This window comes from Lutra lutra, chromosome 16, assembly GCF_902655055.1.
Source record: "Lutra lutra chromosome 16, mLutLut1.2, whole genome shotgun sequence".
Classification (NCBI taxonomy): domain Eukaryota; kingdom Metazoa; phylum Chordata; class Mammalia; order Carnivora; family Mustelidae; genus Lutra; species Lutra lutra.
This window is the reverse complement of record NC_062293.1, coordinates 1,265,972-1,289,292: the sequence shown is the minus strand read 5'-3', so window position 1 is coordinate 1,289,292 and position 23,321 is coordinate 1,265,972. Positions and strand designations below refer to the sequence as shown.

General features: G+C 65.3%; 3 protein-coding genes across 5 annotated transcripts; 2 read left to right on the top strand and 1 right to left on the bottom strand.

The window, feature by feature from the left end:
- Window positions 1-657: 657 nt before the first annotated feature.
- On the bottom strand, window positions 658-3,445 carry ACTG1 (actin gamma 1). The gene is made up of 5 exons (XM_047706807.1): window positions 3,301-3,445; window positions 2,606-2,974; window positions 1,883-2,321; window positions 1,615-1,796; window positions 658-1,525 (listed from the first exon to the last, which is right to left on the bottom strand). Exons 2-5 carry the CDS (start codon window positions 2,966-2,968, stop codon window positions 1,382-1,384), a joined length of 1,128 nt encoding a protein of 375 aa, XP_047562763.1. The 5' UTR covers window positions 2,969-2,974; window positions 3,301-3,445; the 3' UTR covers window positions 658-1,381.
- Window positions 3,446-3,600: 155 nt separating this feature from the next.
- LOC125087005 (translation initiation factor IF-2-like) lies at window positions 3,601-11,533 on the top strand. Of its 2 annotated transcripts, none has more exons than XM_047706811.1 (2): window positions 3,601-6,044; window positions 8,143-11,533. In XM_047706811.1, exons 1-2 carry the CDS (start codon window positions 5,089-5,091, stop codon window positions 8,243-8,245), a joined length of 1,059 nt encoding a protein of 352 aa, XP_047562767.1. In that variant the 5' UTR covers window positions 3,601-5,088; the 3' UTR covers window positions 8,246-11,533. The 2 variants fall into 2 exon arrangements, with proteins under 2 accessions (XP_047562767.1, XP_047562768.1); XM_047706812.1 differs by lacking the exon at window positions 8,143-11,533 and adding an exon at window positions 6,676-6,823.
- Window positions 11,534-11,552: 19 nt separating this feature from the next.
- On the top strand, window positions 11,553-22,178 carry FSCN2 (fascin actin-bundling protein 2, retinal). Of its 2 annotated transcripts, XM_047706810.1 has the most exons (6): window positions 11,553-12,585; window positions 12,760-17,711; window positions 20,734-20,890; window positions 21,202-21,323; window positions 21,677-21,844; window positions 21,941-22,178. In XM_047706810.1, the coding sequence occupies exons 2-6, from the start codon at window positions 16,886-16,888 to the stop codon at window positions 22,144-22,146; spliced, it is 1,479 nt and encodes a 492-aa protein (XP_047562766.1). In that variant the 5' UTR covers window positions 11,553-12,585; window positions 12,760-16,885; the 3' UTR covers window positions 22,147-22,178. The 2 variants fall into 2 exon arrangements, with proteins under 2 accessions (XP_047562766.1, XP_047562764.1); XM_047706808.1 differs by having other exon boundaries at window positions 11,553-17,711.
- Window positions 22,179-23,321: the final 1,143 nt, after the last annotated feature.

Sequence of the window (23,321 nt, the reverse complement as noted above, 5' to 3'; positions counted from 1 at the left end):
CTGCGGGATCAAGGATCAAGCCCCGAGCTGGGCTCCTCTGCGTTCTCTCTCCCTTGCCCTCTGCCTCCCACTCCCAGCCCGCAGCGTCTTTCACAACAGAAGCTCATTTCCTTGATCCAACCTGCATGTAGGTCATTTTGAATCTGAATGACCTGTAGGACTCAAGCCTCCCACTAGAAGCCCCAAACCGGAGGCCAGGGGCACAAACAAGGGTCTCAAAGGTCAAGTTGGTCACGTTCACACCACTGGGGACCAGTCCCTTGCTTCGGTGACCCAATGGTTTCAACACCTTCACAGCTGCTGCACGGAGCTTGTGGCAGGGAAGGGACCCCAGTCCCACAGCGCACGCGGAGGGAACCCAGCCCTGTAGGGCCCCAGGGACTTCTTGGCATCACAGCCTTCGTAGGACCTAGGTCCGCTCATTCCTCCAAATCACCATCTGGAGAGCTCCCGCTTCTGGGCTCCACTGGGGCCCCTGGACACAAACCCAACCCATGGCACAGGGGCTCCCCAGTTTCCAAACCATGCCACGCTGCTCACTAGCCTGCATTCTTAAGACGGTCACACATTTGCTCCTGAAGGACCCATGCTGTTGCCCAGCCGCAGGCAGGGAGCGGCCCCCCTCCACCCCCTCTGCCCCAACAGAGGCCACCGGACTTCACTGCAGCACTTTATTTTCCTCACACAATGACGCGTTGCTGGGGCCTAATGTTCTCACATGACAGTAGAAAACCAAAAATTTGTTGTCATCTCTTAAAGAATTGAGAATTGTGTACAAAAACCTTACATAAATTAAAAGGATGAATAAATTTACAGTTGTAAATGCAAACCGTTTTCCAACTCAAGGCAATTAACCCACGGTGTTCTGGCAGGAAAACATCGGGTAAGAAAGGAAAGTGGGTCCTAAGGCTCGGGCCTTCCCAACCCTGTTAGACCGGCAAGACAGAAATGACAACTCGTTCAGGACTCTTGCCAGCCTCTAGAGAAATCCTGGAATAGGCAGCTTACACATCAATACCCTGCACAGATCAAGAACCTCACGGCCTTGCGGGTCCTCCAATCAATGGATTTCTCTTCCATAAACGTGTTCTCAACGTCAGCCACGAACTGACCGAGCCACATGTGCTAAGGGTTTAAATCAAAGATATGTACAGGGTATTAAACATATACCAAGGGAACAGTTAACTCGGATACAAGGTCAAGATCAGCAACAAGTTCTACAATCCAGTGCTGATATCAGGTACAAGCTTCAAGGACAAATTTCTTTTCAAAGGCTGATTCCAGTTTCACGAGGCCGGCATGAGGTGCGCCCATGTGCCGGGCCAACTGCTACTCCGGGTTCGCTCACGCGGCAGGTGCTACGCATCTGCCCGCAGTCCGTTTAGAAGCATTTGCGGTGGACGATGGAGGGGCCCGACTCGTCGTACTCCTGTTTGCTGATCCACATCTGCTGGAAGGTGGACAGCGAGGCCAGGATGGAGCCCCCGATCCACACGGAGTACTTGCGCTCGGGAGGAGCGATGATCTGTAAGACAAAGAACGCGGCGTTTAGTCCAGGCCGCCGTCTTCCCAGCGAGGCGTTGGAGCCCCAACCCGCAGCCACGCTGGACTCACCTTGATCTTCATCGTGCTGGGCGCCAGAGCGGTGATCTCCTTCTGCATCCGGTCAGCGATGCCAGGGTACATGGTGGTCCCACCGGACAGCACCGTGTTGGCGTAGAGATCCTTCCGGATGTCGACGTCACACTTCATGATGGAGTTAAAGGTGGTCTCGTGGATGCCGCAGGACTCCATGCCTGAGACAAAGATCTCCATTAGAGGGCACACGCCCACAAGCCCCGCGGCCCTCCCCAGCCTCACCCCGCCGCCGCCCCACACCTACCCAGGAACGAGGGCTGGAAGAGTGCCTCCGGGCAGCGGAACCGCTCGTTGCCAATGGTGATGACCTGCCCGTCGGGCAGCTCGTAGCTCTTCTCCAGGGAGGAGGAGGACGCGGCCGTGGCCATCTCCTGCTCGAAGTCCAGGGCGACGTAGCAGAGCTTCTCTTTGATGTCACGCACGATTTCCCGCTCGGCGGTGGTGGTGAAGCTGTAGCCGCGCTCGGTAAGGATCTTCATGAGGTAGTCCGTCAGGTCCCGGCCAGCCAGGTCCAGACGCAGGATGGCGTGGGGCAGGGCATACCCCTCGTAGATGGGCACAGTGTGGGTGACCCCGTCCCCAGAGTCCATGACAATACCAGTGGTGCGGCCAGAGGCGTACAGGGACAGCACAGCCTGGATGGCCACGTACATGGCTGGGGTGTTGAAGGTCTCGAACATGATCTGGAGAGAAGGCAACGGGCTCCTTAGTCTCGGGCAGGGGCGCCGAGCCACCCCCATGCTCACACGCTGCATGCTGGCATGCCACAAATGTGATGTGTAGAGAAAAGAAAAGGTTGCAGGCAGAAACACAAATAAGAAACCTTGAGACTTCAGGGAGGAAATGCCAGGAGAGGAACAGAACCCTGGAAATATTGAAAGAAATACTTGAATTTCAGAAAACAAAGCTGAGCAGAACATGGTTTAACGAAAACAGATGGGCGGTGGTCCCACGGGGCAGCACCTACCTGGGTCATCTTCTCGCGGTTGGCTTTGGGGTTCAGGGGGGCCTCGGTCAGCAGCACGGGGTGCTCCTCGGGGGCCACGCGCAGCTCGTTGTAGAAGGTGTGGTGCCAGATCTTCTCCATGTCGTCCCAGTTGGTGACAATGCCGTGTTCAATGGGGTACTTCAGGGTCAGGATGCCGCGCTTGCTCTGGGCCTCGTCGCCCACGTAGGAGTCCTTCTGGCCCATACCCACCATCACGCCCTGGTGTCGGGGTCGCCCGACGATGGACGGGAACACGGCCCGGGGGGCGTCGTCCCCAGCAAAGCCCGCCTTGCACATGCCGGAGCCATTGTCGATGACGAGCGCGGCGATCTCCTCTTCCATTGCGGGCTGCGTGGACACCCGTGCGGTCAGACGAGCCCGGCACCGAGGGTCCGCCGCCCTCCGCCGCCCCCGAGCCCCGTGGGGAGTAACCGCCCGGCACCAGGCCGCGGGCGGCGGCGCGACCCGGCCTCTCCGCACTGCGGCCGGCCCCGCCCCGCCCCACCCCACCCCCCGCCCAGTCCCCCTGGCCGGCGTCCGCCGAGCACCGGCTGTCCGCCCCCCCCTCCCGCGCAGGCCCGGGCCCGCCGACCCCGGGGACGTACGGCCGGGCCCCTCGGGCAGAAGGCGTGGTGCGGGGACCAGGGCCCGGGGCGCGCCGGCCGGCCTCTTACCGGCGGAGGTGGCGGCGGTGGACGCGAAGGACGAGCAGGAGGAGGACGCGGAGCACGGGCCGGCGGCGGCGAGTGAGACCGAGCGCGGCCTCCCCCGCCGCTATTTAAGCGAAGCGGGACGCGCGCGCGAGCCGGCGGCGCGCGCGGCCCCAGAACATGTCCATATATGGCGATCTTTCCGAACGCCGGGCGCCCATTGGCTCGCCCGGCCGGGACACGTGGGGCCCCGCGCCCGGCCCCGCCCCCCGCCCGCACCGCCCCCAACGGCCCCGCCCGCGCCGCCTCCGCGCGCTCCGGACCCAGCGCGCGAGACCCCGCGCGTACTCGCACGCGGGCGGGGCGGGCAGGAGCCCCCCGGGGTTCGCGGGCCCCGCTGCGGGTCGGACGGGCCGGCCCCGCCCCGGGACTGCTGGGCTGTGGGGGAGGGCCCGGCTGCTCCCCGAAACTGCCTGGCCCAGGGCTCGGCCGCGCCCCAAGCCGGGGTGTGTCCCCGCGGCCCGGCCCCAGGGGTGGGGGGCTTTGCCCCCGCGCGCCCCCTGCGAGATGCACCCCGAGGCTCCGCCGAGAGCGTGGGCTGCGAAGGCCGACCCTGGGCTGGGGGAGGGGCGGGCGGGGGGACCCCCCAGCCGGTCGCCCTTGCGGCGCTCTGGGTCGCGCGGCCGGGGAGAAGCCCCAAGGAGTCGTGATGTCGTCTCGGTGACGAGGGCTAGAAGCCGCCTGTCCCCCCCCGCCCCGTGCAGGTCCCTCCGCCGGAGGAAGGGGCGCCCCGCCTGGGGTCCCTGGCGGTGCGGAGACGGAGGCTTCACTACAGACGCGGCCGACGCTTCCTGCCTCTCCAGCCGCAGGCCTGAACGTCCCCGGGCGCGGGCTCCAGTCGGGGTTTCGGGCCACCCTCTTCCACTGCGGAGGGCCTTTGTTTTGTTCTAAGCTTCCCTGGGCGTTATGAGGAAACTGAGGCAGGGAAGTGAAGTTTTGTCTGCCCGGACCGTGGACTCTCCGCTGGAGTTGGTGGGCGCCCTCCTCTCTGCATTTCCCATGCCAGAGAGAGCCAGGGCGGCAGTAGGTTTGAGGACCCCCTACCCACAGGCCGCCCCACTGCTCCCCGGCCCTGGGTGGCCAACAGGCCGCCCCGTCCCTGCTGCCCAGGATTGTGTGTCCTCCCCGGTGCAGGGTGGGCCCTTTTCCCCAGGAGTCTGAGCTGAAAGACAGGTCAGCCAAGGCAGGGTCCTCGCTGCATCTGCTGGCGCCAGTGTTTCGGTTACGCCCAGAGAGGAACGAAGACTATGATTTCTTTGGGATGATTTGTAAGCTTTTGGAAGTGCTCAGAATTAGACGTTAGAGGGGGCGTGGGGAAAGGCACCACGAAGAGGGGTGGTGGTTGGGCCAGGCCCAGTGAGGCAAGGGACTCACTTAAGGGGGTCTCAGCTTGACCCAGGCAGGTGTCTGATGGCGGGGCTGGCCTCCCCTAGAACCCTGTGGGGTGAGCCGGTGGCCCTGCCTATGGAGGGGGACGCTGGGCCCAGAAGGCAAAGCCACTGCCCAGCTCACCTGAGGACCGCAGTCTGTGGCCACCCATGTCCCCAGGCCTAGTTGGGTCTCCAACTCCCCAGACTTTTCCTGGGCGCCGGGCAAGGCTGCTGTCTGTCGGGTGTGTGCCGCACTATGGGAGAAGCCCGTGCTGGGCCTCCGTAAAACCCACCGACGCTGGGGGCCACTCCTGCGGTGGGCACCATCATGGCCTGCTCAGCCACCAGGTGGGGGTGTCTGTGATGCGAGTGTGATGCGAGGATGACTCCCACTTGGGGGCCCCAAAATGTCACACAGGACATAGGGAAGATGGGAAGTCCTAAGGGCTCCACGTCCTGTGTCCGCCAGCTCCGCGACTCCACTCAGGCGGCGGGGGTGGGGGGGCGCACCTGCCCGGCCTCCAGTCCAGACGCCCGGCCCTCCTTTGTCTGGTGGCTTGGAGGGGCGGCCACTTCTGGGGACAGATGGGGAGGGAGCAGACACCCGCTGACCTTCGTCCCCGCCCCCCTTCCTCCCTGCGCACCTTGCAGTCCGCGGGGGGCCGGGTGTTCGGCCCCGGGGTCGCGGAGGCTAGTGGGGCGGGGCCCGGGAGCCCCGAACTCCCCCCGCGAGCCTCCGCGCCGCGCTGCGGGGGAGGGGCGGGCGCTACTTCCTCTTCCGCGGTGTGTCACCGGCGGGGGGGGGACGGCAAGGTGCGGCCGCAGGTGTGCGGCGGGGGGCGGCGGCGCGCGCGGCGCGGTGCGGCCATATTTGGCGATTTGGGCGCCGCGGGAGCCCCGCCCGCCGCCCGGGAAGCCGCGGCCCGGGCAGCCCCGTCCCCGCCCGCCGCCGGCCCTGAGTCACCGGCCGGGCGGGGGTGGAAGTAACGGACGGGGGGCGCCGGGCGCGCTCCTCGCCTTATTTAGTCAAGGAGGCCGCCGATTGGCCGGCGGGACAAAGGGGCGGTGGCGGGCGGCAGGGGCGGGAGCGGAGGGGGCGTCGCCGTCCCCCGCCCCCACCCCCGGCTCCCCACGACCCCGCTGCTCGGCGGCAGGCCCGGCCGCGACAGTGGGGGTGGGGCTGCGTGTGGCCCCCCGCCCCCACCGCGGTCCGGTGGCCGCCGGGGGCGGGTGTGATGCGGGGCTCGATGCCCGCCCGGGGAGCAGGGGAGTGACCGCCCTTCTGGGAAGCAGCACCGGAAGCCTGGGACGCGTGGACGCGGTGGGGCCCGGCTCCAGGTAGAACTGGGCCCGCGGGCCGACCGCAGGGGGGTGGGGAGCACCGCCTTCTGCGCTGTGATTTTTCTGTTTTGCAACTGGGCGGTACGAGGCCTCGCCCAAGGTCACCTAGGGCTGTGATCTGGGAAGCTCAGGGCCGCCCCCACCCCTCCGGCGTCCCTGGGGAGGGGACGTTGAGGCTGGGGCAGCCCCTGGCTCTGGCGAGTGGGAAGCTCTGGGCAGGAGGGAGAGAGTCTGCACTTGCCGTCCTGCCCAGGAGCGGGTGCGTCCTTTCCGTCTTGGGGACAGAAACTTGAGCCTCGGAGAAACTACGTGATTTTTTTTCTAGTTCATTGCTAGCTTTGGGGGATTTGTGACTTTGCTGCCTCTCATTTGCTCTCCCACACCTGCAATGGCTGAGAAAGTAGTGGGGCAGGGAGGTGGCGTCACCTTGCCAGTCAGTAACTGTGGTGGGACTTAGCGCTCCGGTCCTTAGTGCTGTCTGGCAACCCCACAGCAGCCTGTCCTCTCCCTGCTCCCCAGGACCTCTGCACCTGGGAGCAAGGCCGCCACCCCACACACACCCACTCTCCCTCAGCCCCCGCCTGGCCTCCCACCTCCAGCCACCTCCCAACTAGTCATCCCTTGTTAGGCAGACAGGCTAGGTCGTGGACCACCGCTTCTAGCCTCTGCCGCTGCCGTTCCACCCGCCTAGGATGCCTGTCCTCCACCCAAACGCAGTGTGGGATCCTGGGTTGGATCCCGGAACAGAGGAACCAGGGAAGCCCGGGGAAAGTGTGGAGTTTAATATCAAGTGCCAGAGTTGGTCTCAGTGACAGATGAGCCAGCCGGCTAAGTTGGAGGCAACTGAGTTACACGAGGGAAACAGTGCGGAACATGCAGCAAAGCTCAGAGAGTCTGCGCCACTTTTCTGTAAATCTAAAGTTGTCTCAATAAAAACTTCACTTTAGAAAACCCAAGGAAAACCAGTTTCTCTGTCTTGGGTCTCTGTCTTATTCTCCCAGGGCTGTGGACAGATCACGTGCACAGCGATGCTTCCGCTGCCCAAAGCCTGCGGAGAGGCCAGGGGGGCAGGCTTGAGCCGCCTTGGTCCGGAGGGCTGTCCTGGTAGGCAAGGCCGGTTTCCTGCTGGCTTGGCCTGCTTACCTCTGAGTTCCAAGTCAAAGGGCAAGGTCAGAGCCACATACTTCAGTGTCTGGACTAGCACCCAGCGGGGCTTGCTTCCCTGCCAGTGCTGGGCACACTGAGGCATAGCTAGAAGGGAAGCTGCGTGGTGGCTGGCGATGGGGTCACACGCACCATGGTGTGCGGGACCTGGTGCCCACATCTCAGGAAGCCCTGGGCCAGGCCTCCATGCACCATCCACTTCTTGCCATCTGGGGAGGTAGCCCAAATGTATGTCGTGCTACATGTAGGGAAGCAGGCTCGCGGTGTGGGGAGTTGGGGGTACAGAGACACCCAGGCTAGGAGTCCCACACCACCCCTGTTCCCGCAGAGGGTTCCAGGCTTTTCAAAGACAGGCCCTGGGGGAGTTTTATCTTCCCACCCTGGTGTAGCAGGAACCACGGAGGGTCCTGGAAGAGCAGGGGGTTGAGTCAGGACCTGGGTTCTGGGCCAGGCTCAGTCCTGTGCCAGCTGGGGCCTCCCCATGCCTCAGTTTCCCTGAAAAGGTGGTCTGGTGATGTGAAGGTAAAGTGGCCCATCGGAGGCTCTGAGGCTGGCGGTCCTTCTGCACTGGACGACGGGGCTAGGGACAGAAGGCCACGGGGCAGCCTGGTGAATCTCCCCGCCACGCCGCCCCCCAGGCCCTTTCTCTGTCTTCCCTGCGTCTGACTTTGACGTCCTAGTATGTTCAATTTTTGGCTAAGAGTCACTCGCTCTACACCTCTGGTGTCAGACCCAAGATTCCTGGGACCCATGGCCCTTGACGGAGCAGCTGGCTCCTTGCTTTGCTTCTGAGGGTACATGTCCAGGCCTCGCTTCCCTGGGCCTCAGTAGGCAGAGAGATGCGCTCCCTGTACCACGGGTGGGGTGTGGGCCCTGATCCGGGGCCGACCCGTAGCGCTCAGACTCCCTTCTCCCCACCTTTGCTGCACAGGCCGCCAAGAGTAATGATGTCGCCAATGGGGCGTGCCCCCGCCATAGCCGCCTCCCCCAGAGGTCACCACTCTCCTTTGGGCAGAGTTCTTATTCTCCTGTGAGTGGCACCCACAGTCTGCAACCGGGAAGCAAGGATGAAACCAGGCAACAGCCCGCCTGCCCCGTTGTCTGTCCCGCCGGCTGTCTGCTGCCCCGCAGTGAACGTTGCCCGTCAGGTCCCTCTGCTCTGGGTGCGGGAGGCTGGACCACACCCCTCACCCCCATCGCTCGCTCACTGCTCTCCAGCTCCAAAGGAGCGCCAGGCCCTTCCTCCGCCAGGAAAGCTCCTCCAGTTGGTTGCCTCTTCCCTGCAGGCCTCCAGGCGCTGCGCTGGCCTCAGGTCCCTTCCCCCCTCCTCCTACTCACTGTCCTCACCCTCTGCTCCAGAGTGTGGGCTCCCAGGCCACAGGGGGGAAGCCGGTGTCCCCTCTGCAGAGAGCATGAAAGGAGGGAGGCAGAAGGAATGGAGAGGGAGGGGCTCGCAGCCCTGGTGGGATCTTCCCTGAGGGGCTGGCCCGCTGGCCCCTACCCTGACCCCAGTGTGCAGAAAGGGGGCCGTGTCTCTTGGGCTGAGAAGGAAGGGAGCCGCGAGGTCTGGCCGCCCCCTGGGGCGCTGTCCTCGCATCCCCCTCCCCCCGCGCTGGTGGCTCTGGGGGGGGGGGGGCAGGGGACAGTGCTGAGGTGCCGGGGCAGGGCACAGAGAAGGTTCAGGCTAAACCTGTACCTCGCGCTCTGGCCCCGATTTGCGGAGCGCGCCCTGCCGGCCGAGCTCTCCCGACGTAGACGAGGTCGGGGCCCCGCGGCCGGTGTCCCCACCCCCAGGTCGCCTGGCGCCACTCCGAGGACTAGGAGGCGGACCAGGGCGGGAACACCGGCGGGAGGACGCTGCTCTGGGCGCTCCGTCGTCCCCGCCGCTGTCCCAGGGGCTGGCGGAGTGGGAGGATATAGGGCCAGGCTGGGGTCGCGCCGGGGCTCCGTACCTGCCTCCCGGCCCTTGGCAGCGGCCTCCTTCTCCCGCCACCGCTTCCCGGGAAAGGCTTGCGGCGTGCGGGGGGCGGGCCCGGCGAGGGGCGGGGCGTGGTGGACTAGGCCCCGCCCACCCCCGGGCGGGGTGCGTGGCCCGGGGGGGGCGGTGGCGGGGCGCCTGGGAGCCTGGTGGGCGGGCCCGGGGCGCTCGCTCGCTCGCTGACCGCGCCCGCGGCCACTGGTCCCCGCTTGGTCAGGGGGTGGTGCCCGGGCCGCCCAGTACTCGCGCCCCCCTCCGCCTCCGGGCGCCGCGTCCCGGCTCTCGCTTTCCCCGCGCCCTCGGAGGTCAGCGCCAGTGACCCCGGACGGGAAACCGGCGAGCTTGGGGGCCCAAGCCAGGAGCCGGGGCCGCGGTCGGCGGCCCGCCGGGTGCTGTCCCCGGGTGCGCCGCCAGGTGGGTCCCGCCAGCGGGGCTGGGCCAGGAGTCCGCGCGGCACCTGTCTGCGCCGGGAGCGGCCCGCACAGCCGCGGACCGGGCCGGGGAGGCGCCTGGCACTGCTGGCCAGCCCCCGAGTCACTGTCGCCAGAGAGCGATGGGAGTGGCCGGTGACCTCAGCCGGTGCTGACGCAGGGAGAGAAGGTGGGATCCGGGTCGGCGGGCACTGGCGCACCGGGGCACCGGGGCACCAGGGAGAGGGGAGGGCCAAGGCCCTGACTCAGCCAGAGGGGGTCGGCCCACCTTGATGTCCAGCGGCAGACAGCACCCGCGGAGGGACCCCTGAGCCTGGGCAGACCTGGACCTGCGGTTTATCTGTTGGACACACAGTGCTGGTGCCCAGGGGACAGGGCAGTGGGCGTCCCAGCTGCCATGCCCTGTCTCCTTCCTGGGCACACTCAGTTATTTCCATAGCTAGATCCCCCCCACCAGGCAAATGGCCACTGATCACCAATTCAGAGAGAAGGAAGGGGCTCCAGGTCACACCGAAGGAAAGGGGGAGCCAGGATTGGAGCCTGGGACTCTAAAACCAGCTGGTTGCTCACCCGGCGAGCTAGGGGAGGCCGGTGGGGTGGGGGACACAGGGGGTGACTTATCCCCCTTCTCCAGGGGAAGTCCAGGGCTGTGAGTTGCAGGGCTAGCCCCAGGAAGCGGGGAGGGGAGCCAGACTACCATAGCCACAGAATGTCCTGGGGCGGGAGGGCAGAGGTGGGGAAGGCGGGGAGGGGGTCCCCAGATGGCCAGGCTGGGCTCACGTCCTTCCAGAGGACGACAGACGATGCTCTTGGGTGTCGCTGTGGTACCTCTGCCTCCCTGGGTGACAGGTGGGTTGGCCCCAGCACGTGTGTCCACAGGGGCCTGTGAGAGTGAGTCTTTGCTGGGAGTCCCCCTGCCCCCCGGAGCAGCCCTTACCCACCGGTAAGCATCCAGAGCGAACGTGCCGCGCAGCTGTGCTGAGCACCTTCCCCAGCCCTTCCCGCAGACCCCCCCTGATGCTGGGAGGGACTGAGTTTGGTGGGCGGCCCAGCTGGAGAGGGGCAGGCAGGGAGCTATAAGTATGGTTTTGGGTGTGCGTACCTGCACACCTGAATTCTACCCTACCTGGGAGGGTGGTTTGGGGAGGGAGGGACTTCCATGCGGAAAATGTGCCCTTGGAGGCGCCTGGGTGGCTCAATCATGAAGTGTCTGCCCAGGATCCTGGGATCTAGTCCCGCATCAGGCTCCCTGCTTGGCGGGAGCCTGCTTCTCCCTCTCCCTCTGCTGCTCCCCCTGCTTGTGCTTCCTGTCTCGCTGTCTCTCTCTCTGTGTCAAATAAATAACTAAATAAGAAAACGTCCCCTTGGATGTTGAAGGCCTGATTGCCTGTCTCTTGCTTAGCTCTTTCGGGGAAGTGGGTGTCGTTTGAGTTCTGGTCCAATATCCGGGTTGTTTCGTGTTTCTCCGTGAGGTTTTAGGCTTTTCTCTTCATTTCCACTGCCGTGATATCTTGATGCTTCTGGCTGTGCTCTTGTTGGAGTCCCCTTCTTGTCCCGATGATGTCCAGCCCTGGCGCACAGCTGCTTTCTCGGGAAATTTCTTACATTCTTTCTTTCACAGTTTCTTCCCTTTTTTTTTTTTTTTTTCAGGTTTTTTTTTTTCCTTTGGGACCTCTGATAACGGGGTGCCGTATCTCTCCCACAAGGCCTTTAATACTGTTACTGTTTCTTTGACCTGTTTTCCCCCCAGCTTTTTGGGATATTTCTTTGACTTCTTCTGACCTTGCAACGGAATTTTTTTATCCCAGTTACTATAGTTTCTAATTCTTTTGTTTTGAGATAATTCCAAACTTACTAACTTTCTAACGTTTACCACAATTGCCTTATTGTTCTTTTTATCTGTCTTTTCACTTCTGAACCGTTTGGGAGTTGGTCTCAGACATTCCGCCTCTATGCCTCCATATCTCAGTGCGTTTTCCCCGAGAACAGGGGCATTGCCCTGTGGAACCCCTGCGGAACCCCTGCGGCCCGTGTGCGGCGACGGAACAGGTTGCCGCTGGTCTTGTCTGCGGGCTGTGTGTTCACGGCAGCGGTCGTCCTGACGTGGTCCGGGGCCACCTGTGTCATCCAGGCGTCACGAGCCCTCCCGTGCTACATCCCCCAGGCTGCTCTCTCGCGCGCCCACGGCTCAGAGCGGCACCGGAGGCGCACGGATTCTCCCGGAAGGGACTGGCCCAGAGACTGTGCGCTGGTACTCGGCCCTGTCCCCGTGGGACAAGGAAATGCTGCCTTCCTGTTTGTCCCAGAGGTCCCTTTCAGCTCTGTAGCAAGTTCCGGGCACACAGTAGGCACTTACTGCGGTCCAAGTGTGTCTGCCGCACGCCCGCGTGGACACGGTTGCACGTGAAGGCTGGGCTGCACAGAGGCGGCCCCGGTCACGTGCAGAGCTGGGGGCTCCCGACTGTCTGTGCCGGTGCGTCTCAAAGCCCAGCTGCACGGTGAAAGTCACCTAGTTTCCCGGAGCTGTTCTGGTCCTGCTGCGGAGCCCTGTGCAGGCTGGGACTGACTCTCAGATACTCTCGAGATCCTCCCCTCTTGTTCCAGGAATACGCAAAAGTCCTGGGGTTTGGGTGTCAAACGACCGCAGCAGTCACATCTGGGCAGGCTGAGATGCCCTGTGCTGTCCTTGTGGTCCCTTCAGGGACTCACTGTTAGCCTTGCTGGGGCTCTGGGACTCCGGGCAGTGCCCGAAGGCCTTCGTTCCTCTCTCTCCCCCTCCCCTCCCTTCTGGAAATAAGCACCCCTCCCCAAGACTTCATGATTTTGCAAGGGACAAGAGTGAGTAGACTTTACCAGCTTTCTACGCAGGCAGCACCGGGGCGGGGGTGCCTACCCTCCCAGCCAGCAGCTCTCCCTTCAAGGAGGAGGGCCACACAGGAGAGCAGCCCACGAAAACCGCATTTCAGTGAGCTGCCCTGCCTTCAGGAGGGGTCTTGGGGGGTCGGGATGGTGGGGGAGGGAAGTGGGTAGATTTTCACGTGGGGCAGGCAGGCGGCTGGGCACTGCCCAGCAGTGTGAGATGCGGGAGCCGCCTCCCCACACTTCATTCCAACATTGCCCTCTCCTCCCTACCCCACAGAAGGGAGCCTGTCACCCTAAACCGCCCACAAGCCTCCAGTAAGCCAACCCAGGCCCCGCCTGCCCATGTAAGTGGAACTTCAGAGTGGCCGAGCTCTGCCATGAAAAAATCATGAGGCTTCCCAGCCCCGGGCCTGTTTTCAGGAACAATGCAGCAGGCTGGGCCCTGGGCGCTGGCCAAGCTGGACCCCAGGAGCAGAAGCTGGGCCTGGGAACAGGGAAATCACGGCCTTTGGTCTGGGCCCAGCAGGAAAGCCCTGGCCTCACCCCAGGGAGGGGCAGAGGAGCCCTGGGGGCAGAGGCCCAGAAGGGCACCGGCCAGAGTGGTCTGGCCATGGGATGGCACAGTGCCTGGGACCCAGTGGGACAGGAAGGCGGGTGAGAGCCACAGCGCCCCAGCGGCTGGGGGGGGGGCCAGGAAGGCGGGGGTGGAGCACTGGGGATTTCCTCTGTGTGAATTCCCAGAGACTCACTGGCCGGTGGGGAAGGAAGGGCACAGCTGGCATTGCCCACACGGGGCTCCAGGACAGGTGCGGCCTGGGGACATCCCTCCGTCCTCAGCCATTTCCCAGTTTCCAGGGCTCCAGGCCAGCCCAAGTGGGGAACCACCCCCTCCCCAGCCAGCACCCACATGGGGCCCATGCCAGCTCACGCCACCAGCGTGTTCCCCGGGCGTCCGTCCTGGTACACGTGCCCATCACCATAGCAGCACACGGCGTGTTGGGTGGGAGCCTGGGCTGGGCGGTAGCAGCCAAGGCTGGCGGCCTAGATCTACAGGACCAGGACTCCTTTCCCTTGCCGCAGCCCCCTCTGGGGCCTGCCCATCCCCCAGCGTGCCAGGGAAGGAGCGGTTCCCTGAGAAATCCTGGGTAGGAGCCAGGGGCTGGGGGCCTCAGCTGGACCTCACTGGGGGGACAGGAGGCCAGGGACCTGGCCCACCCTTGCACGTTGGGAGCATCAGAGAGCCGGAGGGATCTCTGCCTTCTAGGTCCTGCTCCAGACAGCAAGGTCAGTCTGGCTGTGTCCGTCTGGACCTGGCCACTCCCTGACGTGGGGGTGCAGGGGAGCCACTCACCCAGGCGGCCTCTCTGTGCCTGGGAGAGCAAGTCATGCATGTTGAAGTGGACACGTCAGGCACCCTGACCCCTGTCCTCAGGCCCTGTCCAGGGGTGGCAGACGAAAGCCCAAGGCAATGCACACTCACCGGACATACACCCCATCCCCCAGGAGGGCAGGATCAGAGGTGACCTCAGATGCCTCCGAGGGGACTCTGGACAGGCCGCAGGCATTGTGTGCCCAACGTGGGTGGCTGTGTGGATCCCTCTGGCAGGGGCATGTGTGTCCTTGAGGACACGGCCGAGGACACAGCAACCACAGGCTCTTACAGGTAGTCCCTGACCCGGATTCCCTTGTGCTATGCACAACATGATCTCCCTGCTGGGCAGCGGTGGATGGACTCTAAGGCTGGGATCCAGGGAAGCATCTCCAGGGCCAGGGCTGGCCCAGCCACTGACCGTGGCTCCCTCTGTCCCACACCATCTGTGTGCACCTTTGCACGCACGCCCCCCAGCATGCACACTGCCTCACCTCCCTGCAGAGGCTCATCGCATCACACCGAACGTTCCCAGTACCTACTGTGCTCTGGAGCCTTATAGGGGATCGAGAGAGGAACCGTGACCCCTAGCAGGCATCTGGACTTGGGGCCTGGGTCCTGGAGGGTTGTGGAGGGCCATGAATGCAAACCACCTCCCTGAAGCCTGGGCTGGGAGCCCACCTCTAAGCGTCCCCCTTGGGGTCTGAGGTCCCCCCTTAGCTCACACCGTGAGTCAGTGCCAGGCAGCCCCACGCCATGCCCACCTGGGACTGCAGGGCCCCAGGGACCGAGAGGCCACAGCCACTTCTGGCTCTGCCACCAAGCGGCTGCCTGGAACCCACTTAGCGCCTGGCAGCTGGGCTTCCTCCCACTGGGCACGTGACGTCCATGAGCGCCCTGCCAGCGCCAGGCAGCGTCAATGAGGCCTTCGTGCCGATCGGGCACTCCGGGCTCCTTTGGAGCCTAGCTGCAAGCTGGTGGGACCATGGGCACAGCTGCCCCCAGGCCCCCTGAGCCCTGACGAACTGACCAATACCATTGAACACCTGCTCTGTGGGTGTCCCTACAAGCCTGGGGGTGACACAGAGGGAGACGCAGCGAGAAACAGGTGTGGACAGCCTCAGGGCGTGCACCCCGAGACCAGGGACATCTGCCTGGCATCGAGGCAAGGCCTGGGCATGCTCCGTGGGGAGGGGGTACTCCCTGGACCATCTCTCCCCACCGGCGAGCACCTGGTACGCAGCACAGCCAGGCCCATGGTTGGTGCCCCATCAGCGAATGGGGGTCGCAGAGGTGGACAGTGCTAGACCAGCCCCCAGACCATCTCGCAGCATGCACAGCGCTGCTGGGGGCACGGGGGCCCAGGCGTGTCTCCCAGCATCCCACCCTGGTCCTCGGTGCCGCCAGGCACTGAAGCTGCTGCCCGGGCTTGAGAGGATGCTGGAAGGACGCCCGAGCCCGTCTGGCCTGCCCGCCCCCCGGCCCCCACCCTCGGCTGGACCCTCACAGCACTGGGCCCCATCATGGCCCCCAGAGGGTCAGAGCAGTGAGCCTGTGGCATCAAGGCCCCACAAGGCTGTGGCTGGAAATGCCTGCGGCCCCAGGCCCGTTCTCCCAGGTAGGCCTGAGGGTCACACACTGCGATGAGGAAGAGGATACCGAGGCTGGCCCGGGCCCAGGTCGGGCAGCTCTAGTTTCACTACTTGGCTCCCCGCCCCTGAGGCAGGTGCAGGAGACAGACAGGCAGGGTGCGGCTGGGCTGGCCCCTGCGGGTCCCCGTGGATGTGGCCCCCTGGGCTCAGGGAGGAGGGAGCGCAGCCAGGTGGTCCCGGTGGCTGCGGCTGGAGGTGCTGGGTCGGTGGGAGTGGGATGGGCTAGGGGGCAGCTCCTAGCCTCTCCTAGCCTGCTGGCCACACCGCTTCTGCTGAGAGGGCTTTGTCCCCCCACACGCACCTGGGACCAGGCCCCATAAAGACGCCACAAGTCAGGCGAGTTACCCCAGCCACAGGAGAAACAGTTAGGGGTCCCCAGGCCCCCGCAGCAAGGCTGGCTTCACCACAGCTCACGCAGGGAAAGGGGAGCAGCCTCGTGGGCTCCTTGAGGTACTTAAGGCACAGGGGTCAGCCGAGGCCTGGTCCTCTGACCCTGGGTCCGACCTCCCGCCGGCTTCAGGACGGCCCCTGCTCCGTGCTCACACTCCACGGACCAGGGACCCCTCCCGGCCCCGCACAGCCAGGCCGCCTGGCCCGACGTGAGCGAGCGTGACCCTGGCTGGGGCCTGGATGCCAGGATGGGGGCACCAGGGCACACGTGGCCACTCCTTGGCCCCACGTCCCCTGGGTGCCACCTTCCCCACCCTGGCCACCCTGGGGCAGGTGCAGGTCCTGGGCTGCCGGCTGCAGCCCGGGGATGGCTGAGGGGGACAGCGCGGGATTCCAGCTCCAGGCTGCCGGAGTTGGGGGGCCTTGCTGGGCTCCTGGCACCAGGAATCAGAGAAGCAGTAACTGGATCTGGCGGGGGATCTGGCGGCCGCTGGGGCGGAGGGCTGCGATCGGGTTGCGGCCTCGCTGAGTTTTCCACCAGGCAGCTTTCTTGACGTCGGGAAGGAGCTGGCCGGGTGAGTCCGTGCACTGGGTCTGGGGGCCCTGGCGTGGGGCACAACGAGGAGAAAGCCTGAGTGGCGCAGGGGCCGGGAGGCGGGGCACAGGGCCGGGCAGCCCCAGTGAGGACAGGGAGGTGGTCAGGCCTCGGCGGGCGGAGCTCTCCACCCCTGCCGGCTCTGGGGCTCCGGCCGCTGGAGCAGTCCGCGAGTGGCTGAAATCCAAGCTGGGGTAACAAAAGGCAGAAGCCGTCCCTAAGCCGTCGCAGCTCTGATCCGTCCCCCGCCCGCCCTCTGCCACCCGCGGGCTCGCAGCCACTGGCCAGAGGGCGGCGGGTCCATGCCGCCGGCCAGGCCACGGGGGGACCTCGGGGGCCGTGAGCACGCGGAGAGCGCCTCGCAGGCCCCTCGCGGGGCGCTGGGCTGGCCCTCAAGATGCCCACCAACGGCCTGCACCAGGAGCTGAAGGTCCAGTTCGGCCTTGTCAACGACACCGGCCGCTACCTGACGGCCGAGAACTTCGGCTTCAAGGTCAATGCCTCGGCCCCCAGCCTCAAGAGGAAGCAGACGTGGGTGCTAGAGCCCGACCCGGGGCAGGGCTGCGCCGTGCTCTTCCGCAGCAGCCACCTGGGCCGCTACCTGTCCGCCGAGGAGGACGGGCGCGTGGCCTGTGAGGCCGAGCGGCCGGGCCGCGACTGCCGCTTCCTGGTGCTTCCGCAGCCCGATGGGCGCTGGGCGCTGCGGTCGGAGCCGCACGGCCGCTTCTTTGGTGGCACCGAGGACCAGCTGTCCTGCTTCGCCACAGCCATCTCCGCGGCCGAGCTCTGGACCGTGCACCTGGCCATCCACCCGCAGGCGCACCTGCTGAGTGTCAGCCGCCGGCGCTACGTGCACCTGTGCGCGCAGGAGGACGAGATGGCGGCCGACAGCGACCGGCCCTGGGGCGTGGACGCGCTCATCACGCTCATCTTCCGGAGCCGGCAGTACTGCCTGCGGTCCTGCGACAGCCGCTACCTGCGCAGCGACGGCCGCCTGGTGTGGGAGCCCGAGCCGCAGGCCCGCTACACGCTTGAGTTCAAGGCCGGCAAGCTGGCCTTCAAGGACACCGACGGCCACTACCTGGCGCCCGTGGGGCCGGCGGGCACACTCAGGGCGGGTCGCAGCACGCGGCCGGGCAAGGACGAGCTCTTCGACCTGGAGGAGAGTCACCCACAGGTGGTGCTGGTGGCCGCCAACCACCGCTACGTGTCTGTACGGCAAGGTAACGTGGGCGCGGCGGCCGGCCACGCGGACCGGGCTGGGCAGTGGCATCATGTCCGCACGGGTGGTGGCCAGCGGGGGGCAGCACAAGGGGCAGGGCGGGGGGGGGCTGGGGTCACGCGTGGGGGTAGCGGCCGAGGACCGCTGGCTTTAGCGTCAGGAGGACGGGATCCTTCTCAGGACCCCTGAGCCCAGGCCGTGCTGGACACAGGACAGCGGAGCCCCGGACCACTGCCGCAGCGGGGCGGAGGGCAGGTCTGGCCCGGGCTGGGCTGGCCCTCCACCCCCTACCCTCCCCTTCTCCTGCTTCATTTTCTGAGCTTCACAAGAAGTTGGGGAGGGGGCCGCACACAGGCTAAGGAGCCAGCAGGAGTGCAGTGGGCAGGGCCCTGGCGCCCACACCACCCGTGCCTGACCAGTGGGGATCCTCACCCAACCCGGGGGTGGAGTGTGGAAGGACCTCGGAGTCCCTCCGGTCTGGTGGCCTCCCCCGGGGCCCGGGCTTCCTGGTGGCAGGCACCGTCTCTGCCAGCTGGATGCCACTGGCTGCTCATCCGTCCTGGCTCATTGGCTCCCTGCCTCGCGTGGCCAGCGGGCCTTTCTGCACACCATCACATGCCCGTGAGCACGGGCAATTCCTACTTCCCCGAGAAGAAACCGGGACCAGGCCAGCAGTTTGCAGCTGTTCCCTGCGTGGGCCCCTGGGTCTGTGCCCCCAGGAGTGGCCAGGCACGCCCTTACCAGCCCCATTGCCACCTGCTAGTCCTGTTGGCCAAGGCCCAGCCACAAGCACTCAGGAGCGCCCCCCTGCCTGGAGCCAGGGTTCCCAAGGGCAATCCACAAACACCTCCCCAACGCCTGTCTGGAACGTGGCCAGGTCCCAGGGCACGACGGACTGTCCGCCCTGTCCTTCCCGGCACAGGCCCCGCAGTCTGGCCACACCATTCTCTGGCCTGTGGGAGTCGGCTGGTCAACCATGTGAACCGCGTCCTCTGTCGGCAGGGGAGGTGCACACAGGAGCACTTGGACGGGCTTGGGCTGTGGTGCTGCAGGCAGTGGAGGGACAGAGAGCGCTGGTAGTGATGGCGAGGGACGGCACATATGGGCTCTGCTCCCCTCTGGAGTCGACGAGGAAGCAGGATGTGTGTCCGTCCCGGGGGAGGCGGCAGCTACAGCTGTGGGTTCTGCTGCGGGTGGTACCTGGATCCCAACAATTCTGCTGGTCAGGCGGCCCCCGAACCTGTCTTCTTCCCACAGGGGGTCTGGGAGTACCCTGCTGGCCTGTTTTCTCCACCCAGTATTTTTTTTTTCTTTTAAGATTTTATTTATTTCTTGGACAGAGAGAGATCACAAGCAGGCAGAGAGAGAGAGAGGGAGAAGCAGGCTCCCCGCCGAGCAGAGAGCCCGATGCGGGGCTGGATCCCAGGACTCTGGGATCATTTACTGAGCCGAAGGCAGAGGCCTCAACCCACTGAGCCACCCAGGCGCCCCTCCAGTGTCTTTTTGGGCTGCCCCCACTGCCAGCCTTCAGTGGGACAGTGGAGCTCAGAAAACAGACCCACGTGGCTCAGGCCACGAGGACATCATCTCCTATAAATGGAAGTCCGGAGGCCCGGGGTGGTGGGGACCCAGGCAGGACACCATCACCGGCTCCATGGAGTTCTCAGAACCCTTCGCTCTCTCCTCCTTGTGGAGCTGCTCTTGGGGGACAGCTCTGACCTCGAGCTGGTGGCCTTGTGGTCACGAGACGGCTGCTGCTATTCCAGCGGACAGCTGTGGGAGTCAGAAACCCCTTGGCCGGACTGTCTGGGGCGATGCTGGGGATGCCAGTGGGGTCGGCCTCCGAGGGGCCACGGTGCAGCCCAACTCAGGAGCCCTGGCCTCCTTTTGCCCTCAGCACCTGCAGGGACGGGTCTCCCACCCTCCTCAGTCTCAGTGTCACCTTCTCCAGGAGCCATCCCAGCCAAGGCCCACAGCACGCACAGGCCTCGGACAAACTGTTGTCTGTGTCGTTACTGCCAGTCACATGCCTGGAGCCCCAGATGCCCACTCAGCTCAGTACTGCTGATGGGACGGCGGGGGCGGCGGGGACGGCGGGGACCCACGTGAGAAGGGAGACAGAGATCTAACTGGGCGGCTTTAGAGGGAGCAACCTTGGGAGCTGAAGGACAGCAGGTCCCACCCTCTCCAGCACACACGTGCCTGGTGACCGTTCTACCTTCCTGGGGACAGGGCTGGACAGGATCTGGCCCTGACCCTCAAGGCCCCATTTCCTCCTGCTTCACCAGCTGGACACACTGGAGCCTGGCCTCATTGGGGAGCTCTGTGATCTGTCATATCCCTGGAAATGGGCATGGTTTATGGGAAGATACTAGGGAGACTCTAGAGCCTGCCCTCTGCCCCCCACCCTGGCCATGGTTATCCCCAGTTCCATCCTTCCAGGAATCCCAGGCAGCGCCCCAGAGAGCCTTGCCCTCCCTCAGGGTTCCTAGAAGACCACACACGTAAAAAGGTGGGCTGGGGCGGGGGGGAACAGTGGGCCAGGTTCTCCTCTGTGCCCAGGAATGGACCCTAGGCTCCAGCTGGGGTCTTCCCCAACTTGGGCCCTGGCTTGGGGAAGAAGGGGGACCTCATTGTGCCTATCCAGGGGCTTAGGGGTGAGTTATAAATAGAGGCTGGTGTAAGTCCTGGGTCGAGAGGGCAGCAGCAAGTAGATTACCTAATGATTAGCAGAGGCAGGGGATTTGCTGGCACAGAAGGGTCTGGCTCCTGGGGCTGCAGTAGGAGCTTGGCCAAGGACCTTCAGGGAACTGGACACAGCAGTCCGCGGTGTGCCCACATGGCTACGGCGACACCACCTCTTACTCTCCGAAAAGCGCCTTCCAAATCTTAATTCCAAAGGGTTCTAGATGAGACCCCCTCTGCCTTCAGGGTTGCCCCAAGACCATGCTTTCCCCCATCTTTCTGCTCCCCACCCCCCACCCAGGGAGAGGCGTGAGGGGCTTCCCATATCCTCCCTGCAGGGGTCAACGTCTCAGCCAACCAGGACGAGGAGCTGCATCATGAGACCTTCCTGATGCAAATTGACCAGGAGACGAAGAAGTGCACCTTCTATTCCAGCACCGGGGGCTACTGGACCCTTGTCACCCACGGGGGCATCCACGCCACAGCCACACAGGTGTGAGTGCCCCATCCCCATCTCCATGACCATGACCATGATCACCACCACCACCACCACGCCTCCTCCACTGCCCCAATCACCACCATCTCCACGGCCTCCACCACCTCCACCACGAGGACCACTGACGCGGCCCAGCCGAGAAAATACTCACTGGGCAAGGGGCAGCTCTTAACAGTGGTGGGTGTGTCCGTGGAAGGCAAGCGCCTGTCTCTCCCCCTGGGGGTTGGTACTGGACCTGAGGGGGATGGGAAAGCCTGACCCTGAGCTCCCGTCTTGCTGCTCTGAGGGGACGTTACCCTGACCTTCCCAGTTCTGCAAACACCATGTTTGAGGTGGAGTGGCGTGGCCGGCGGGTGGCCCTCAAGGCCAGTAATGGCCGTTATGTGTGCATGAAGAAGAACGGACAGCTGGCAGCCATCAGCGATTTTGTGGGTGAGCACTCCTCACCGGGCCCAGGGCCCCCTCACTGCTGAGCTGGTCCCTCCTCCCTGCCCAGGTGGCCCTTGGCAGTAGTAATCCTTGCTGGTCAAGATGATCGCTCTGGACGTCAGGGAGAAATCAGAGCCCAGAACCCCTGATCTCCACTGCACATTTGGGGAACCTGGGGCTTAGCGGTAACAGGCCTCTTGCCGGGGTCACACGTGTCATGGCAATGGCAGATGTGGGCCCACAAGTGTCCAGGCCAAGAATCTGGGCCCTTTCTGCCCTCAGACCCCACCCATCCTACCCACCCCGGGGAGGACGGCGTGCAGGCAATGGCCCCTCAGCCCCTACTCCCCGCCCAGGCGAGGACGAGGAGTTCATTCTCAAGCTCATCAACCGGCCCATCCTCGTGCTGCGGGGCCTGGACGGCTTCGTCTGCCACCGCCGGGGCTCCAACCAGCTGGACACCAACCGCTCGGTCTACGACGTCTTCCACCTGAGCTTCAGCGACGGCGCCTACCAGATCCGAGGTGCGCGCGGGAGCGGGGGTCCGGCCGGCGGGGGCGGGGGCGGGCGCGGGCCCCCGGCCCCCGCGCGCGCCCCGCCGACCCGGCCCCCGCCCCCAGGCCGCGGCGGCGGGTTCTGGTACACCGGCAGCCACGGCAGCGTGTACAGCGACGGCGAGCGCCCCGAGGACTTCCTCTTCGAGTTCCGCGAGCGCGGCCGCCTGGCCATCCGCGCCCGGGGCGGCAAGTACCTGCGCGGGGGCGCCTCGGGGCTGCTGCGCGCGGACGCGGACGCGCCGGCCGGGGTCGCGCTCTGGGAGTACTGAGCGGGCGGCCCGACCCCCCCATTAAACCGTGTCTCGGACGCAGCGGCTGGCGGACTCCGTGGCGCCGCGAGGGGACGGTCGTGCGCGGACAGCCCGCCCCGCCCCCGCCCGGTCCCGGGGCTCCGGCCGCGGCTGCTCCATCTCCCCACCCCGCAGCGCAGGAGACGCAGGGCGGGCGCGCGTGGCTCCGAGTGGGGTCCAGCGGGTGGGACGCCCCCGCCCCGGCAGAGTGCGGGGTTAGGCCGGTCACAGGTTCTTTGGGGTGAGGATCCCCCCACGCGGATCCGGGTCTCAGGAAAAACCCAGCGCACGTGAGGTGAGAAGGACCCCGCCCCTCCCAAACAGGGTGCGAGTGGCCAGCCCTGGGGAAAGGGCCACTCTCAGCCCTGCACAGCCCCGACGGGGGCCCCCACGCCTCCCGCTCCCATCCCACCCGCCCCAGACAGGCCGGATGCCAAGACAAGGTCTCTGGTCCGGCAGCCGGGCACTCCCCAGCCCCCAAGGACCCCCACCCAGGCCAATGCCTCTTGGATGGGTCGGGTGACCTGGTGGAAAACGCGGAACCTGGGGTTGGGAGGGGACCACACACGCGTGGCCCAGAGCCTGAAGGGAGGATGAGACCAGATGCCCCGTCCCTGAGCCCAAGCCCCTCCCCATACCTGGCGCCTGAAAGCCCATCCAGCGAATCCAGCCAGTGTGGGCCGTGGGGACTGGGGCGCTTTGGGAAAGGTGTGCGGGGGTGGGGGGGTACAGCATGGATGTGCCTGACCAGAGTGGACAGGAAGGGATCTTGCCCCCACCCACAGCCTCTCCCCAGTGCCCACCTCATCCCAGCCTGCACCAGACCTCACTGCCCTCGCCCAACCTTAAGGACAGAGGGGCTGGACCCTAGCGGGCCCCCTGGTCAAGGGGGGGCTGAGTTAACCCTCTGAGAACCAGACACCAGAGCCTCGAGGCAGCAGAGGAGCAGGCGGCTGCACACCCCACGGCCTGTGCTGCCCCCTGGCGACACCAGGGCAGGAGGACGGGGGCTCCCCCGCCCGGTGCTTGCCCACAGTGATCACAGCGGGGGACTCCCTCGGTGTCCCCGACTTCCCTTCGCTGGCCTCTGCCAGGAGTGCACTTGGCCTCAGACCCGGGCTCAGCAAAGCCCACGCGGCCTGGGGAGACAGGGA